At 60.6% G+C, this 18117-nt stretch overlaps 2 protein-coding genes across 2 annotated transcripts in view; one reads left to right on the top strand and one right to left on the bottom strand.

The window, feature by feature from the left end:
• The window catches only part of PKD1 (polycystin 1, transient receptor potential channel interacting), an 80252-nt gene extending 69679 nt beyond the window's left edge, over window positions 1-10573 (top strand). The window contains 10 exon segments of the mRNA XM_078618568.1: window positions 440-594; window positions 1532-1659; window positions 2335-2497; window positions 3900-4025; window positions 4433-4619; window positions 5368-5748; window positions 7231-7365; window positions 8512-8940; window positions 9613-10457; window positions 10540-10573. Coding sequence (XP_078474694.1) covers window positions 440-594; window positions 1532-1659; window positions 2335-2497; window positions 3900-4025; window positions 4433-4619; window positions 5368-5748; window positions 7231-7365; window positions 8512-8940; window positions 9613-10457; window positions 10540-10573 — 2583 coding nt within the window.
• Window positions 10574-14920: 4347 nt separating this feature from the next.
• LOC144735966 (urotensin-2 receptor-like) overlaps window positions 14921-18117 on the bottom strand; it is a 56719-nt gene continuing 53522 nt past the window's right edge. Inside the window, exon 3 of the mRNA XM_078618567.1 lies at window positions 14921-14958. Within this exon, the coding sequence (XP_078474693.1) occupies window positions 14921-14958 (38 nt within the window). The remainder of the gene's footprint in view (window positions 14959-18117) is intronic.

The following is an 18117-nucleotide window of genomic DNA, read 5'->3' as shown; positions in this document are numbered from 1 at the left end:
CATTTTGCACATAGACTCGTTGTGCGTGACAATTTATTTTCGTGAAATTTTTTTTCCTAAATTTTCAACATTTTAGGAATTTTTTTTTTATATTTAATTACCAATTGCTTAATGGTGGCAGGCAATCATCTGACCCATAGGTGGCAGCCATCTCAAGCCAGAGGACGAGAGGACTCTAGCCGCCACGCATATAAAAGATTTATAGTGAAAAACTTTGTTTTTACGGGTTATACTTGTTTAGAGCCTTGTCTCATATGGTGTTCTACCAGATGACGCCTATTGGCCACCCGGGGGCTCAGACTCCCTCGCCGAAATTCTCTCCGGCGTTGCCTTCGATGACCGGTAGCGGCAGAGGCGTGAACTCGGTTAGCGTCTGTAGCGGGAGACGGACCGAGAGAGCGCGCGCGAGAGTTGCATACCGGACGTGGTTGTGCCGCAGAGCTTCGTGCTGCACCTGCTGCTGCTGCTGCTGGTGCTGCTCTTCACCTACTGGGACGCGCCGAGCGAGCGCCACGCGCGCCTGCTGGCGGCAGGCACGCGGCAGGCCATGCTGGCGGCGCGAGACGGGCCCCTGCATCTCTCGGCCCTCGCAAGGTGGGGTGGGGCTGGCGTGGGGTGGTGTGGCGTGGGGTGGGGTGGCGTGGGGTGGGGTGGTGGGGTGGAGTGGGGTGGTGTGGGTGGCGTGGGGTGGTGTAGTGTGGGGTGGTGGGGGTGGTGTAGTGTGGGGTGGTGTGGGGGTGGCGTGGGGTGGAGTGGGGTGGTGTGGGGCTGGCGTGGGTGGCGTGGGTGGCGTGGGGTGGGGTGGTGTGGGGTGGTGTGGCGTGGGTGGCGTGGGGTGGTGTAGTGTGGGGTGGTGTGGCGTGGGTGGCGTGGGGTAGTGTGGGGTGGTGTGGGGGTGGTGGTTTGGGTGGGGTGGTGTCGTGTGGGGTGGTGTGGGGTGGTGTAGTGTGGGGTGGTGTGGCGTGGGTGGCGTGGTGTGGGGTGGGTGGCGTGGGTGGTGTGGGGTGGTGTAGTGTGGGGTGGTGTGGGGGTGGTGTCGTGTGGGGTGGTGGGGGTGGTGTGGGGTGGTGTGGGGTGGCGTGGGTGGCGTGTGGCGTGGGTGGCGTGTGGTGGTGTAGTGTGGGCTGGTGTGGGGGTGGTGGGGGTGGAGTGGGGTGGTGTAGTGTGGGGTGGTGTGGGGGTGGTGGGGGTGGCGTGGGGTGGAGTGGGGTGGTGTGGGGCTGGCGTGGGTGGCGTGGGTGGCGTGGGGTGGGGTGGGGTGGGGTGGTGTGGTGTGGTGTCGTGTGGGGTGGTGTGGGGGTGGTGGTTTGGGTGGGGTGGTGTCGTGTGGGGTGGTGTGGGGTGGTGTGGTGTCGTGTGGGGTGGTGTGGGGTGGTGTCGTGTGGGGTGGCGAAGCCTGCTGGACGTGGTGCCGGCCGCACCACCACACCCCGTGGTGCCGTTCCAGCCTTCGTAGGTGCCACTCGCCAACCGCACTTGCCCCTGCAGTATGCTCAGGCTCTACGGGGCTTCTTTGTCTTTGTGCGAGCAGCTCGGAGCAGGTGTGGCTGTGGCTGGGCCGCGTGCTGCTGCCCCACCTCTACCCCAACGTGTCGGACGCACAGAGGCCGACCACGCTGCTGGGCACGCCACGCCTGCGCCAGATACGCAGCGCCACCGGTACAGCCCGCCTGCTCCGGCCGCCCCGGCCGCCCCCCACTGTCACCGCACTCGCTTGGCGGAAGCTAGCGCCCCCCTCTCTGTCTCCTCTATCTCCCTGTCTCGCTCGCTCGCTCTCTCCCTGTGCGACCCTCTCGAGCGGAGCGCCGGGTGGATAAAACGCAGCTAGTTGGCGCGCTAGGCGCCACAGGTGGTGCATCTGCCAGCCGTTTCATTCGGTCAACCCATGGCACCTGGGTCTGTCCCATGACCTCTTGCCAGCAGCATGGGCCTTCAAAAACGCAGCCTCATAGTGCACGTAGCCTGGCACAAGCACCGTGGTAACGTCACACCCTCTTAGTGGCGAATGGCGGTTGTTGTTGTTGTTGTTGCGCTACAAACCTGCCAATCCGGGTTCGATTCCCACTCGCGACCGTTTCCCACTCACGGTGGTGAAAATCTGAACCAGTCCTGGGCCTCCCCTAGGTCGATTCAGCCTCAAACTGAGTACCTGGTGCAGCGTGTACAAACATCGGCGCTCGGGAGACGCAAGGCTGCCAGGGCGTGGTGCTGGCCACCCACCCCCTCGTGCGCCGTGCCGGCCCTCGTCGGCGCTGCTACTCGCTCACAGCACTCGCCCCAACAGCCTGTTGAAGCCTACACGGGGGATCTTTGCCTGTGTGTGCGTGCGAGTAGTTCCGTGCGTCGCTTGGCTGGCGCCGGACTTGCCGCAGGAATGGGGCGACTGCATCGGTGATGACGTCGCCGGCGCCGTCGCCGGCAGCTTCGGTCCTGGGTGGACGCTCCCCACGCCCAACTCCAGCCTCAACTGGAACTTCACGCACGCCGGCCCTCCCAGGTGGGATAGACGCAGGGGGAGGGGGAGGCGCTGATAGTGCTTGGTTTGGTGACCACCATCACCACCAGGCAGAGGTCGCAACCGGGTACCCGATACCCGTACCCTACCCGATACCCGGCTACCCGTACCCAGTCGGGCACGGGTAGCCGTTTGCGACCCTGGTGCGGCCGGGTACGGGTACGGGTAGACCGTGAGTCACCGGTGAGTAGCCGTTTGTACGGGTAGGGAACGGGTACCCGTACCCGGCCGGGTACAGGTAGGGTACGGGTACGGCCGGGTACGGGTAAGGAATCAAAACCCGTTTGCGACCTCTGCCACCAGGCCTGGCCAGGAGTTGTTGATCGTGTATTTTGTATTGTAGTTGTTGTTGTTGTAACTTTCTGACCTCGTGCCCTTACTTGACATCTGTGAAATACAGCTTCATAGCTCATCGGATTTTTTTCGGGATGAAAATAACGATTGCGATTCTGATCCTAGGCGCGTGGTCCTGCAAGGCGTGGGCCGCAGGATATGGTGGAGTGCTGAGTTGTGTGTCGCGTGTACGTGCCACGTGTGTGTGTTGTGTGTGTCGCGTGTATGTGCCATGTGTGTGTGTGGCGTGTGTCGCGTGTATGTGCCATGTGTGTGTGTGTGTTGTGTGTGTGTGGCGTGTGTCGCGTGTGTGTGTACCTGGATATTTTTGCCATCAAATATTCCACCACCTCAACTCCCCATTGGTGATGGGGCGGTTGTGGAGAGAGTGGACAGTTTTCCATACCTGGGCAGTATGCTTATGACCACCTCCGGTTTGACAGCAGAGGTTTCACTGGCCTGCCTAAGATCCATCGGTGAGCTCCTCTGACATGCAAGGCTGCGTTGGCTGAGTCATGTAGCCCACATGCCCAGCTACGGCATGCCTAAACAGCTTTTGTTCGGTCGGATCGAGGGGGCTAAACAGGCACGGGCTAGAGAAGAGATGGAGTGATGTGGTACAAAAGGACGTGGAGCTGAGTGGACTTGCCGATGACTGGTACCAGCGGTGTCAAGATCGGCCTCTGTGGAGGAGGCTCGTGAAGGACGCTACTGGGCAGTTGGAGGCAGTCGCCCTCCAACAACAACAGAGGGCGGAGGAGCGACGCTCACAACAACGAGCGGAGCGCCGGGTGCCTAAAGCACAGCAAGTTGGCACAGTAGGGGGCACAGGTGGTGCATCAGCCAGTCGTCCCAGTCATCTCAGTCAGTCGACCTGTGGCACCTGGGTCTGCCCCGTGACCTCCTGCCAGCGGGCGTTCGACACTTCACGTGGCCTCAAGGTGCACATGGCCTGGCACAGGTGTCGTGGTGACGTCACCGCCACTTAGTGACGAATGGCGGTTGTTGTTGTTTCCATATGTGCCCGTGTTGTTGTGTGTGTTGTGTGCAGTGCGTGGCACTGGGGGGAGCTGGGCTGGTACGGGGGGGGTGGCTACGTGCAGGACCTCGCAGGGGACCTGGGGCAGAGCCGCAGCACCGTGAGCATCCTCCAGCAGCAGGGCTGGATCGACAGGATGTGAGTCGCACAAAGACAAAGATCCACCCTGTTGCCTTGAGGGGCTGTCGGGCCAAGTGCTGTTAGCGAGGAGCTGTGAAGGCCGGAACGGCACACAAGGGGGAGGGTGGCCAGCACCACCGCCTTTGTCTCCCCAGTGGCGAGGTTTACACACCGTACCAGGTACTCTATCGAGGCTGAGTCGATCTAGGGGAGGCCCAGGACCGGTTCAGATATTCATCGCCGGTTCGTCGCCCAGCGGCGCTAACCGCTACACGAACCGCTATACGAACCGCTGCACGACCGCACACGCATCCATGCAACCGCAACAACAACAGCCGCCGCTGGCCACTAAGTAGCGCTGATGTCACCACGGTGCCGGGACCGGTGACCATCACACGCGCGTGTGCGTGTGTGCGTGTGCGCAGGACGCGCGCGGTGCTGGTGGAGTTTGCGCTGCGATGCCGGGCGGTGGGGCTCGTGGCGGCCGTCACCGTCCTCTTCGAGTTCCCCGTGGCGGGCGCCGGCATCGTCGCCGTGCCGTCGCTGAGCGTGCGCGCGGCACGGCCGCTCGGCCTGCGGCACCGGGACTCGGCGCTGGTGCTCACGCTCTCCGTGAGTGCCGGTCAGAGCGCCGGTCGGAGGGCCCGTGGTGGCCGGGGCGCGGCCGCCAGGCGTGGCCTCACACCCCCGGCATTGTGCGGCCTTGGTTAGCGCACGTGGTCACAAACAAAGACAAAGATCCCCCGCGTAGCCTGTGGCCAACTCTTTAGTTTTATTCGGTAAAGGCACGTAGGTAAAAAATAAAATAAAAGAAAAATGAAAACAACTAAATTAAATGACGACGTTTCAGGCGCAACAAACGTCGTGAATTAATTTAGTTGTTTTCATTTTTATTTTATTTACCGACGTGACTTTACCGAATAAAACTAAAGAGTCTGGATTCTTGCAGTCACGAAAACTTAAAATCTAGAACTGTTGCAGACTGTTGGAGCGAGTGCTGTTAGCGAGTAGCACCTATGAAGACCTGCACGGCACACGAGGGGATGGGTAGCCAGCACCACGCCCGATCGCCTTTGTCTCCCTAGGTACTAAATTGAGGCTGAGTCAACCTAAGGAAGGCCTAGGACCGGTTCAGATATCCGTCACCGGTGTTGGCCGTGAGCGGGAATTGGACCGGGGTTGCCGGGTTCGTAGCGCGCTACACCACCGCTCCCCACGCACACATGGTAAATATTCAGTCGAAGACAAAGATCATAGACTGTTGGGGCAAATACACACGCGACACAGCCTGCGAACGCATCGGCGAGCCACGCGGCGGCACAACCACGAGCTCACCCGGCACTCGGGCCCGTGTCCGCAGGTCATGCTGCTAGCGCTGGGCTCCGTGCGCATCCTGCTGGCGCTGTGGTCGTCGTGGCGCCGGTTCCGCAGATCCGCAGCCCCCACTCAGCAGCCGTCGTCGTCGACGTCGTCGTCGTCGTCGTCGTCATCATCGTCGTCCTGGTCGTTCTTCTCGGCGCCCGTGTCGCCGGCGCCGTCGCACGTGGGCTGGGCGCTGGCCCGCTGGCTGTCGATGGCGCTGTGCGTGTGCGCGCCGGCCGTCACGCTGTACCGCCTCGCGCTGGGCGAGCTTCTCGCTTGGGCGCCGGCGCCGGAGTTCCAGGACGTGCGGAGCGCCGTCTTCGTGGCCGAGGCCGCGACGGCGCTCGCCGCCTCGCTGCTCTTCCTCTCGCTCGTTACGGTAAGCGCCCGCAAAGACAAAGATCCCCCGCGCGGCCTCAACGGACCGTTGGGGCAAGTGCCGTAAGCTAGCGGTACCTGTGAAGGCCGGCACGGCACAGGCCGGGTCGGGTGGCCAGGACCACGCCCGGCCGCCTTTGTCTTCCCGGTACCACACACACCGCGCCGGCTACTTCCCGGTACCACACACACCGCGCCGGCTACTCATTTGAGGCCGAGTCGACAATCCGCTACTTCACCAATGTGGCGGATTGAGAAAAACGAGTCGTGTAAACTGTTCATATTTGACTCTCTGTATCTGCGACGGGTCTCCTGGCGATCGAGAGCTCAGCCCAGGCGAGACGGCCGTGGTGCCGTCACTCTGTGGACGGGCGTCACCCCCCCCCCCCCCCCACATCGTCTCAACGCACAAACCCCCCGCAGCAGATTGCGCCCCCCCCCTCAAAGGAATAGTGCCGCCCTCCCCGTGCCCCCCCCCCCCCACGCGAAAATCGCTGGAGATGCCGGGGGACGTCGGTTCATGTGAACGCTGCCGCGAGAGGTCACGCGTTTGGCACTCAACGGCCCGGATTAACCGCGCGGCACCTGAGATTTTGACGTAGATTTATATAACCCGTGGATTTTGTCCCTTAAGCCCAAAGTAATCATCTCAAAACAGTGACACGTTGTTATTCTCGTAAATGTTTATTACAAGCCGCGTGCTTTAAAGCGAACAAATATGTTGCTCCGGTTAATCCGATATCCACGTGAACGCCTCTGCAGTACAGTAGTTGCATTTCTTGTCAACGGTGGGCGGAGTTTGTTTGATGCTGATGGGCGTGGCTCTGCTGCTGTTATCCACTTAGTGGACCGCATCTTCTGCTGGATGGGAGCAGGAAAAGTGTTTTTTATCACTGCGCACGCGCATCGGCCGATCGATCATTAGCACGACAATTTTTAGTTTTTACACTATGAGACCTCCTTTACCAGTGGCAAAATATAGTAATAGGTTTTTACCCTTTCAACTGGTACAAAAAGTGACGCCTTTATACAAGGCATCATGTTTGGAGACTCGGCTCTAAGAAAAGCTGCCTCGGGTGTGGACCAATCAACTTCAAGGACAGTGCATATCATTATCATCAGAGTTGTTTCTTTTTGTTTGCATTTTGACTGCTTGTGTTGTGGTTATTGCAAACATGATGCCTTGTATAAAGGTGTCAGTTTTTGTACCAGTTGAAAGGGTAAAAACCTATTACTAAATTTTTAGTTTTGTTCATTTAGAAGCTCAATTTTCTTAATTTCAATATCATTTGTACCCATATTGGTGGTTTTTGGCACAGAGATTATCCGCGATTTTTTATTATCCGCGGCCATCATCCCCATCATCAGCACGGATTATCGAGAGCTCTACCGTAACGTGACAAACGAACGAATGAATTATCATCGTTATTATTATTGATCAAGTTGACGACGGCGCCTCACGTCCCCCCCCCACCCCCCGCAGGCGGCACGGCAGGTGCGGTTTGTCCGCGCGTGGGCCCTGCTGGGCAAGACGTTCGAGCGAGCGTGGCCGCGGCTGTGGCGGACGCTGGCGCTCTTCCTGACGGCGCTGCTGGCCTTCACGCAGCTGGGCTTGCTGGTGAGAGGGCGCGGGAGGGGAGGGGCCATTTGGCACCGGCTCCCGCACACATACACACTGCCACGTTGCAGCATGCACACACGCACACGTACGGACTGCCACGTTGCAGCACGCACACACGCACACGTACAGAATGCCGCGTTGCAGTACGCACACGCACACGTACAGACTGCAGCATGCACACGCACGCGTGTGCCCCCTGGTGTGCCAACTCGCTGCGTTTTAGCTGCCCTTTCGCTCCGCTCTTCGTTGTGAGCGTCGCTCCTCTGTCCTCCACACACACAGCCACACACACAGCCACACACACAGCCACACACACAGCCACACACACAGCCACACACACAGCCACACACACAGCCACACACACAGCCACACACACAGCCACACACACAGCCACACACACAGCCACACACACAGCCACACACACAGCCACACACACAGCCACACACACAGCCACACACACAGCCACACACACAGCCACACACACAGCCACACACACAGCCACACACACAGCCACACACACAGCCACACACACAGCCACACACAACAACACCCACTCCTACTCAACACACCGCTCTCTATTCAGCTGCCAATTAACCGGCGGGTCAACAAACACACGCTGAATAATTCACCTGCTGTCAATAAACGTGTCGGGCAATACACAAGTGAACGCACATACTGACCTGGGGGCGGCTCAGCACCGGTTCAGAAGAATCATCAGCGGTGTTGGCCGTGAGCGGGAATCGAACTCGGGTCTCCCGGTTCGTTGTGCAGCGCGCTAACCGCTGCTACAATACCGCCCCCGATACCGTTCCCTACACGTGAAAAAACGAAGACACACACGGAGACAAAAACACACAAAGACAAAGATACAGACAGACAAAGAAACACAAAGACAAACACCACACAGACACTCGCACACAGACAAAGACACACAAAGACAAGATACACACGCAGACAAAGACACACACTCACTCACAGACAAAGACACACAGACACTCACAGACAAAGACACACGCCCACACACAGACAAAGACACGCAGACACTCACAGACAAAGACACACACTGACACACAGACAAAGACACCAAGACACGCTCGTGCCGGCCGAGGAAGCTCACCCGCTCCCTCTCCTCTGCGCCGCCAGATTTTCTCGCAGCGCGTCAGCTGCTTCCGTCGCTTCGGCCTTGCGCTGGGCTCGCTCGTCTCGGCGCTTCGCTCGGGGCGCCGGCTGCTGCTGGCGGCGCCGTCGCCACCGTCGCCGCCGCCCTCCACGCCGCCGCCGCCGGCGCCGTCCCGGTGGTCGTGGTGGTCGGCGTTATCGCCGCCGTCTGCCCGGCCGTGGTCCTCCCGGCCGGAGGCCGCGTGGCCGTGGGCGGCGGCAGCCTTCCTGCTGCTGCTGGCGCTGGGCGCGGGAGCGGCGCTGGCGCGCGGGTTTGCCGCGGCGCTGGCGGCAGCGCACCGGCGGGAGCGCGCCGAGGCTCGGCGGCCCGCGGTGGCGCCGCAGGATTACGAGATGGCCGAGTTCCTGCTCAAGCGCGTCCGCCTCGTGCTGGGCCTGAGCAAGGCCAAGGAGGTAACGGGCGCCCGGGCCGAGCTCGCCGCTGGATCCGGTCCGGTCGGCGTGGCGGTCTGAAACAAAAACTATTGAAGTGTTTTTTATTTATATTCGGTAAGGCCCCACTGAGCTATGTAGATTTTTTTTTTTTATGTAAGTGACCTAGCCTTCACAAATGAGAGCTTAACGAAGTGGCTTATCATCATCATTATCATGTCGAAATTTATAGCAGCCTAATACTCTAAACGCGTGGTGATGTTGATTCTCTAAATGTGGAGGGAAAAACCGGAGGACCCGGAGAAAAATCCACGCGAGAGAGAGAGAGACACACAAACCCCAAATGTACAGCAGCAGCAGCAGGCGTCAGGGTCGAGATTGTACCAATGACCTCCTGTGCACCAGGCGACGTAGTTAACATCTCGCAGTGCCCGGTCAGCGTGAGGCAGCCTGGCAGATCGGGAGGCGACGTGAGCCGAGCGCCAGCGCGGAGGGTCGGGGTTCGAGGCTCGGGCCCAGCTGCGGCCCCGGTGAATCGGGTCGGCTCGGCGCTCCGACTCTCGGAGCCCCTCCCGTGGAGCCCGTCGGTTGCCGTGCGACCCGGACCGCGTGGCCGCCGGGCGCGTGCCCTTACTCCCCCGTCCTCTGATCCCCCGGTCCCCCCTCGCCCCCCCCCCCCCCGTGCCCACGCAGTTCCGCCACAAGGTGAAGTTCGAGGGCATGGAGTCGCTGCCGTCGCGATCCTCCCGCGACGCGCCGTCTCCGCCCCCCCGCCCGCCCACCTCCTCCTCCGTGTCGTCGTCGGCGTCGTCCACCTCGTCGCTGCTCGCGACGTCGGCGTCGACGTCGCGGGTCGGCGCGGAGCAGCCGGCGTCGCCGTCGCCGCCGGCGCGGGAGGAGCTGGAGCGGTGCTACGCGGCGGCGGGGCCCGCGGCGGAGCGCCTGCTGGCGCTGTTTGAGCGCGTGTGCGAGCTCACCGACGACGTGCTCCGCCTGGAGCTGGCGCTCGAGGACGCGCGGCTCCGGCTCGGCGCCGGCCCCGAGCCGCCGCCGCCGCCCGAGCCGAGGGGGGCGGCCGAGGGCCGAGCGGCGAGCGGGGAGACCGGCGAGGAAGCCGCGCGGGAAACGGCGCCCGCCGCCAAACCCCCACCCGGCGCCGCCGACGGCGCGCGGCGGAGGAGCGGGCGTCCGGAGTTGCCGCGGGCGCCGCGGTCAGAGGCGGAACAAGACGGCGCCGAGGCCGCCCCGACCGCGAGGGCCGTCTCCGGGTACCGCGCGCCGCCACGGCCGCCCTTCGGCAAGGAGGTGCCGGCGCTCGGGCAGCGGCGCACGCGGCTTCCCGGGGCGTTGCCGGGCGGCGCCGGCGGTGCCGTGCTGCCGCCGGCGCCGTTCGGGGGGCCGCGCGGCCGGATCGGCGCGGAGGAGGTCGCGGGGGGGGATCGGCGGACTGGCGCGGCCCGGCGCCGTCGCCATCGCGACGCAGAGCGTCAAGAGGAGCGCGTGGTAGGCGGGCCGCGCTGCCCGGGGCCGTACGAGCCGTACGCAGGAACGGCGCTCGCTCGAAGTGTGCATAGGGTGGACGTGCGTCTACGTGAGCGCGGTGTTTTTGGTGATCGCCAGTGGCACCGGTGGCAGCAGCTGGGGACGCAGCTGATTATTTATTGGCGCCGTCGGCGGCACCGTGGCGAGGCTGTTCGGCTGCGAGCTCTCCCGCCGAGCCGCACTGGGAGCGAGCTTCTTCGGGAAACCCGAGGAAGCACCGACGCTTCCTGGCGCGAGGGGCGAAACGTCGGACGTCGCAGCAGCAGCAGCACGCGGCGGTGTGGCTCGCGGTCCGCCACGTGTCGCGTTCCGTCGATCCGACAGATTCTCGTTCCTTTCGTCCGGGTTTTTTTATTTGACCAAATATTGCCGTGCGGGAGCGACGGAGTGGGCGAGGCACTTGTCAATGGACACTTCCACTTGAGACACGAGCGGCTGCCCTCTGGGTCGGCTGCCCTCTGGGTCGGCTGCCCTCTGGGTCGGCTGCCCTCTGGGTCGGCTGCCCTCTGGGTCGGCTGCCCTCTGGGTCGGCTGCCCTCTGGGTCGGCTGCCCTCTGGGTCGGCTGCCCTCTGGGTCGGCTGCCCTCTGGGTCGGCTGCCCTCTGGGTCGGCTGCCCTCTGGGTCGGCTGCCCTCTGGGTCGGCTGCCCTCTGGGTCGGCTGCCCTCTGGGTCGGCTGCCCCACAGAGTTTAACCAAATTGAGGCGCGAGCGATCGGTCGCTCGCTTGCAGCGGAGGCGCAGGCTCCGGACCCCTCAGGCCCGGCGGGCACGAAGGTGACGACGCGTCGGCACAACCACGACGATCGGTCGTGGTCGTCCTGGACGGGGGAGGGTCGGGGGTGGGTGGGTGGGCGTTGGTGGGGGCAGAGCCAGGGATCTGCTGCGAAGGGGGCGTGGGGCCAGACGCGTCCTCGACCGCTCACTCGGATGTGGGCAAAGCGCCCGCGTCAGGATGGCGTTCGGCCGAGCGGGGTGTCCGCCCGTTGGGGTTTGTTGTTGTTGCACTTTGCACTTTGTGTACGGCGTGCCGAGCCGGCGACGCGCCGGCGACGTTGCCCGGCGCCGACCGGCGAAGGATGGCGGCGTTCGCCGGAGTTTTGGAGCGCGCGCTCACGCGGTCGATTCCCTCTCCGCGGAGGTTTGTCGCCCGTGAGTTGTCACGAACCCTTTCCCGTTGCGGTGACGTACGTGTACATCGTCAGAATGGAATCGGAAGAAAAAATCAAGTAACTTTGTCGGTACCGAGGCTCCCACAAGGCCGTGCGGCGGGTTGGCGTGTGGCACGGGTGGCAGCTGCCGTAGAGCGCGACGGTTCTCTGCGGTGAGTTGAGTGCCTTGAAAAACCACGGCGCTCCTGCTACGCCGAGCTGCTCGTGCGGTGAACGGGACACCGCCCCCTCACCAACGGGAGAAGGGTTAACGGGCAGGAGACATCATGGGAGGAAGACAAAGGTGGAGGGGGGGGCTTCGTAACGTATCCCTTTCTCCACACGGAAACATCAACAGTATTTCGTACCCGACCCCCCTCTGCCACACGCCGCTGCCTTCTGGGTATTGCAGCAACAGTAGCAGCATCTAGATTTGAAGCTTTCGTGACTGCAAGGATTCATATTCTTAGGTTTTTCTGTAAAGTCACGTAGGTAAAAAATTAAAATTAAAATTAATAAAAGTAAAATAAAATAAAAATCACGACGTTTCGGAGGCAACACAAGCTTCCGTCTTCAGGTGGAACCGTCACAGCACGCTCGCTGTATCAAGTAAGAGAAATTCCAAGAAAACAGTCCTTGTATATTTTTATTTAATTTTTATTTAATTTTTATTTTACTTGTATTAATTTAAATTTTTTACCTACGTGACTTTACCGAAAAAACCTAAGAATATAGCAGCAGCATCGTTTCACGGCAAGCAAACCTCCGGACCGGCTTCGGCACACGGGGGTCCTCATCAGCTCGCTTGAGTCGCGCTCGCTTTGAAACGATGCTGGGGTACTGCCCAGTCTCCCTCGACCTCTATCTCCGGTGTTATTATCGTTATTATTGCCGCCCAACTCTCGCGGAGTCCGCGACTGCGAGTGACGCACGCCCTCGCGAGTTTTCTGGCTGCCGCTGTAAATTTCCACACGACGACGACGACGATAAGCCACTCCGCTGAGCTGCCATTAGTGTCGCTTCTGAACAATGAAGAGCCACATAGCTCAGTGGGTGGGGCCTTACCTGATCAAATAAAGAATATATATATTTTTTAATTAGAGTGGCTTCCGGGACGTTCTGGGCCCGGCCGCTCACAGGTTTGTATGCGGTAGTCGTTGCGCGTGTCGCTCTCTGAAATGATCGCGGCCGGCGCGGCGGCGGTGCTGGTGCAGCGCTGGCGCTCCATGCGACAGCTTCATTCACTTCGGCCTCATCGTCATCGTCGTCGTCGTCACCGCCGGGTGGTGGAGGGTTCTGCACGACGCGCCGCGGCCAGGCCGTTGCGTACGTAGCCTCACCCGAAAGTCCGATGACGGACCGTGGGCGTGCTGGCTGTGTGGGTACGCACCCATGTTGAACGCCTTTCGCACCGTACGTAGCCTAACCGCGCTAATCGGAGGTGCGGGAAGAAGGGCTGCAGACTAAACGCGAAGAGCAGCTCTAAAGAAATGAGTTGTCAGTCCACGTGATTTCACACAGCTCCAGTAGCTTCCTAATATCGGAGGGAAAGATCATTCCAGACGGCCAGTCTTTGTTCGGTGGGGCGGGCAGCAGGCCACTTCGCCCGGCGAGGTGTGACGGAGATGACGACGACGATGGCGATGTTGCCGTCTTGGCCGAAGCCACCGATGCCATCGCTGCCACCCGCCACCGCCGCTCCTATCCCCCATCCGGCAGACCCTACAACGATGCAAGAGGGGGGGGGGGGAGTCCAGGGAAAACCCAGGATGGGTGGGCAACCCTCATTGTGAGCCGTGCTTGGCGCTGTGGGAGGGATGCGGCGCTGGCACGGTGGAGCGGTGGGGCACGCGCCACCATTGGCCCGCGATGTCGGGCGGGACGAATGCAATCTCGCCGCGTCCACGACGAACTTTCATTGTGCCCAAACTCCGTTCAGGTAAAGTTGTGATTTCATTTGAAATGCGCGTGCGTGCGTGCGTGCGTCACCCCGTGTGCGTCACCCCGTGTGTGTCACCCCCCTCATTGTGCGGTGCGGGGAGCGGTGGCGCGGCCCGAGTTCGAGCCCCGCTCGCGACCAATAACGGTGGCGAATGTCTGAACCGGTCCCGGGCCTCCCCTAGGTCGACTCAGCCTCAAATGAGTACCTGGTGCGATGTGTAAAAACATCGCCACCGGGGAGACAAAGGCGGCCGGGCGTGGTGCTGGCCACCCACCCCCGTGTGTGGCGTGCTGGCCTACACAGGTGCTGCTCGCCAACAGCACTTGCCCCAACAGTCTGTTAAGGCGTGGGGACCTTTGTCTTTGTGTAGTGTTATATGCGACGTGCCAAATGTACATGACGTGATTTGTCAGTGGTTGCTGCCCAATGTGTGCCACTGTCTGTGTGCGTGTACCTCTGCGTGTGCCTCTGCGTGTGCTTGTTTCTAATAGCAACCGTGGGGAGCGGTGGCGTGGCGGTTAGCACGCCGCGTCACTTTTACCTGGCCGCCCGAGTTCGATTCCCGCTCGCAGCCGACATCGGCGGCGAGCATCGGAACCGGTCCCTTGAGGTCAACTCAGCCTTAAATTGAGTCCCCGGTGCATTGTGGAAGCGTCGGCGCCGGGGGAGACAACGGCGGCCGAGAGGGAGTGCGTTTGTCCGACCACACCACTCCCTCGTGCGCCGTTCCGGCCTTCGAATGTCCTCGCCAACAGCACTTGCCCCAAACGGCGTGCGTAGGCTACACGGGGGATCTTTGTAGTTGCAGTGAGCCTGGCCCATCGGCGATGGAGTGTTGAGAATCTTTATTTATCCTGGAGCAATCCAATGAGCTGCGCAGATCTTTTTGTACGTGTGTGTACCTGTACGTGCGTGCACCTGTCCATGTGTATACCTGAGCGTGTGTGCACCTGTACGTGTGTGCACCTGTACGTGTGTGCACCTGTACGTGTGTGCACCTGTACGTGTGTGCACCTGTACGTGTGTGTACGTTGAGCTTCTTTCGCACCGTACGTAGACAGCCGAGCTCATCGGAGGTGCGGGAAAGGACGACAAACTAAACACGAACAGCAGTTCTAAAGAAACGAGTTCGTCAGTCTAGATGATGACGATTTAAAAGTGCACAGCTCCCAACGGCTTCCTGATATCGGAAGGCAAGAGCGTTCCAGACGGCCGCGGAAGCGCGTCTGGAAGCGCCGCGCGACGATTCGGTGTGACCGCCCGCCTTTGTTCGGCGGCTTAGCCAAACGGCTGCGAGGATGAGCGGAATTGGAGCGGTGGTGGTCCTCATGCTCCTTGACGCGATGAGCACCCCCGAGGTGTTGTGGTTCACTCGTGGCGAGCGTGGGCGTGCGCGCCGGGAGTTCCTGATCCCACGGAGAGCCCGGTTCGGAGTGGGGAGCGTCGTTGTACGCGGCAGAAACTCGTGACCCGCGAGCGGGGGAGTGTTACGCGGGGAGGTTGGGAATAAGCCCTGAGGTGGACGGGGTACGGGCGCAGCTCGGGAGGAGGCGAGTCTCGGTAGAGCGATCCAGACGGGGCGGCCAGTGTGGATAGGGCACAGGCGCAGAGGTGACGTGGTGACGAACGAGGTTGTGGAAGGAAGGTCGCACTGGTGATGGTGCTGTGAAGTGGTGATGTGTGTGACGGTGTTGTACGGTGATGCAGTGTGTGACGGTGCTGTGTGTGACGATGTTGTATGGTGATGCAGTATGTGACGGTGCTGTGTGTGATGGTGCTGTGTGTGACGATGTTGTATGGTGATGCAGTGTGTGACGGTGCTGTGTGTGACGGTGCTGTGTGTGACGGCGCTGTGTGTGACGGCGCTGTGTGTGACGATGTTGTATGGTGATGCAGTGTGTGACGGTGCTGTGTGTGACGGTGCTGTGTGTGATGGTGCTGTGTGTGACGATGTTGTATGGTGATGCAGTGTGTGACGGTGCTGTGTGTGATGGTGCTGTGTGTGACGACGCTGTGTGTGACGATGTATGGTGATGCAGTGTGTGACGCGCTTATGTGTGACGACGCTGTGTGTGTGACGACGCTGTGTGTGACGACGCTGCGCGTTACGGATCCAGAAAGAGGGAGACAGGTGTATATTGGAGGGGCGGATTATTATCAGGGGTGAAATCTTGACGAGGAAAGCTGTGGAAGGCTCACGGGGTGGGGGAGGCAGGGGGGGAGCGGGCGTTGGGGGAAAAAGATGCAGAGAGACCGAGAGAGGGCGGTGATGCGGCTGACCACTTCCACAAAGGCAGGGAGAGCCTGCGCAGGGGATGACGAAGAGGGCGTTGATGACTTGCCGACCCCATGCTCCTACTGGACCTCTGTGAATAAGGGGCCTCATCGGATGCCTCCTGCAGTCCAAATGAAAGAGTCTGGATTCCGATTAGACCCGCCGTGAGTGTGGAGGGAGGGAGCTTGGAGCCATGGACCTGTCGTTGGGCAGAGTACGCCTCGGAGACGCCTCGGAGACAAGATGCCTGAACCTGTGGGCCCCCCGTGCCGCTCTTCTCGCGAGGTGGGCGGCCTAACCTCCCCTAACCCCCGAGGCCTGTCGTGGCACACGGCAGCCCTCGGGGGCCGTCCGTCAAGAGAGGAGTGAAGCACTTGCAGACTCTCTGCCCCCTCTCGGGCAGAACGACGATGATGACGGCGACGGCGACGTCGCGGTGACAATGATTGTGTGTCTTCACTTGGGCCGCCCCCCCCTCCGTTTGGCCGTGTAGGCGGTGGCGGGGGGGGGGGGGGCATCACGTGGCGCTGTTCCTTCGCAGCAAGGTACAAGTTGGCTCAGCCGCCTGGCCGGCAAGTCTGGTCCTTGACCTGCCGGTAAGCGAGGGGGATGGGGGGGGGGTTGACGATTTGTTATGGCGATGTGTAATCCCAGTGTTCGTCTCTAGAGGGACCGCAGAACTTGGGCAATTGTGGCAGCGCCAGTGGGTCACCTCGTGGCTGCTGCCGGATCCCGTGGTTCCTTCTCACACCTTCGAGTCGTCCCCCCACCCTCTCCCCCCCGCTCTCTCTGTACGAGAGCAAGCGAGCGCTGTGCAGCGGCGGTAGTGCCGGTGGCGTTACAAGTTGAACAATTGTTAAGTGACTTGCCGTGTAATCTTTCAGATTGCCGTGAGCGAAGAGGACGGCGTGCAGGAGTATTAACGTGGTGAATCAACCCACCGCCGCAGTATTAACCAGGGTGGCAGGCTGGATTCCAACTGCGCACCTCTGCAATACGTGGCGAACGCGCTGCCCGCTGGCGCCGTGCGTGATTTTGGTTCGCGACAGTGTAGGGAGCGGTGGCGCAGCAGTTAGCGCGCTGCGCTACGAACCCGGCGACGATTATCCGAGCCGGTCCTAGGCTTCCCCTAGGTCGACTCAGCCTCAAATTAGTATTTGGTGCGATGTGTTGTAAACATCGTAACTCAGGAGACAAAGGCGGACGGTCGTTATGTTGGGCACCCACCCCCTTGTGTGCCTTCATGGGTGCTCGCTAACAGCACTTGCCCCAACGTCTGTTAAGGCTATACGGGGGATCTTTGTTATTGCGGAGATGGAGTGAGACTTCTGGTTCCAGCGCATTCCGAGGTGTACATCGTGCGTTCTCCACTTGTACCCACATCGTGTGTGCCACTGCTGTTTGTATGTGCGACGGTGCGTCGTGCGCACGGGTGTGTGTGCACTTGTGGAGCGGATAACGCGGAGAAATCGTTCCATGCGAGCTCCACTTTTGGCACTTGTTGTCTCCCAGGGTCATTTTAATAAGATCATCGAAGATGGCCACCAAAATAAAAAAAAAATGGCCACCGAGAAAAATGGCCACCAGCAATCAAAGATGCCCCCCCCCCCAAAAAAAAAATGGCTGCCGAAATAAAAATAAAATGGCCGCCACAATCAAAGATGGCAGCCAATCAAAATGGTGGCCTTGGGAAAAAATTGTGAATATCTCGAGCAAGTTTCATGCATGTATCACGATTTAAGTGCACTTATCTGCTCCACTGGTACGCGCAATGACTACATTGATTGCCATCGCTTGCGCTTTGTGCATATGCTGCGCGCGCGCGCGTGAGGGGTACGGGTATTCTGCAACACCAGTGTGGAGGAGGTAATGTGCACCTAGCCTCGCACAAGCGTCATGGCGTTATCACGGTGGGAGCGGCCGTTGTCGTTGTTGGCGGTGGAGCCGGAGGTGGCAATCGTCGCATCTGCTGGGCGTTCGGGTCGTTGCGTTCTTAAGTTGTCCGTCCTATCGGTACCCACCCGTGGGTGACCAATGTCCCCAATGATATTCTGGCAGAATTTTGTCAGATCGCCATGGTAGTTCTGAGAAGTGTTGGGGTTGATGGTGAATATCACTTGGGCGAAACGTCCATTGTGGGGAGGGGGGAGGGGGGAATGGTGGAGGATCATTCGGCCCATCATCCCTCCCTTCTTGGGTCGATAAAGTGAGCACCAGTCAGGTTTGGGAGTCCATCAGACTCTCCGTTAGGAGTGTGTCATCTCAACCACTGGCTCTTGCAGGACAGTAA

This window comes from Lampetra planeri, chromosome 58 (genome assembly GCF_965212315.1).
Source record: "Lampetra planeri chromosome 58, kcLamPlan1.2.h2, whole genome shotgun sequence".
NCBI classification, from domain to species: domain Eukaryota; kingdom Metazoa; phylum Chordata; class Hyperoartia; order Petromyzontiformes; family Petromyzontidae; genus Lampetra; species Lampetra planeri.
Note: the sequence above shows the minus strand (reverse complement) of the source record. Positions and strands in the feature narration are given on the sequence as shown.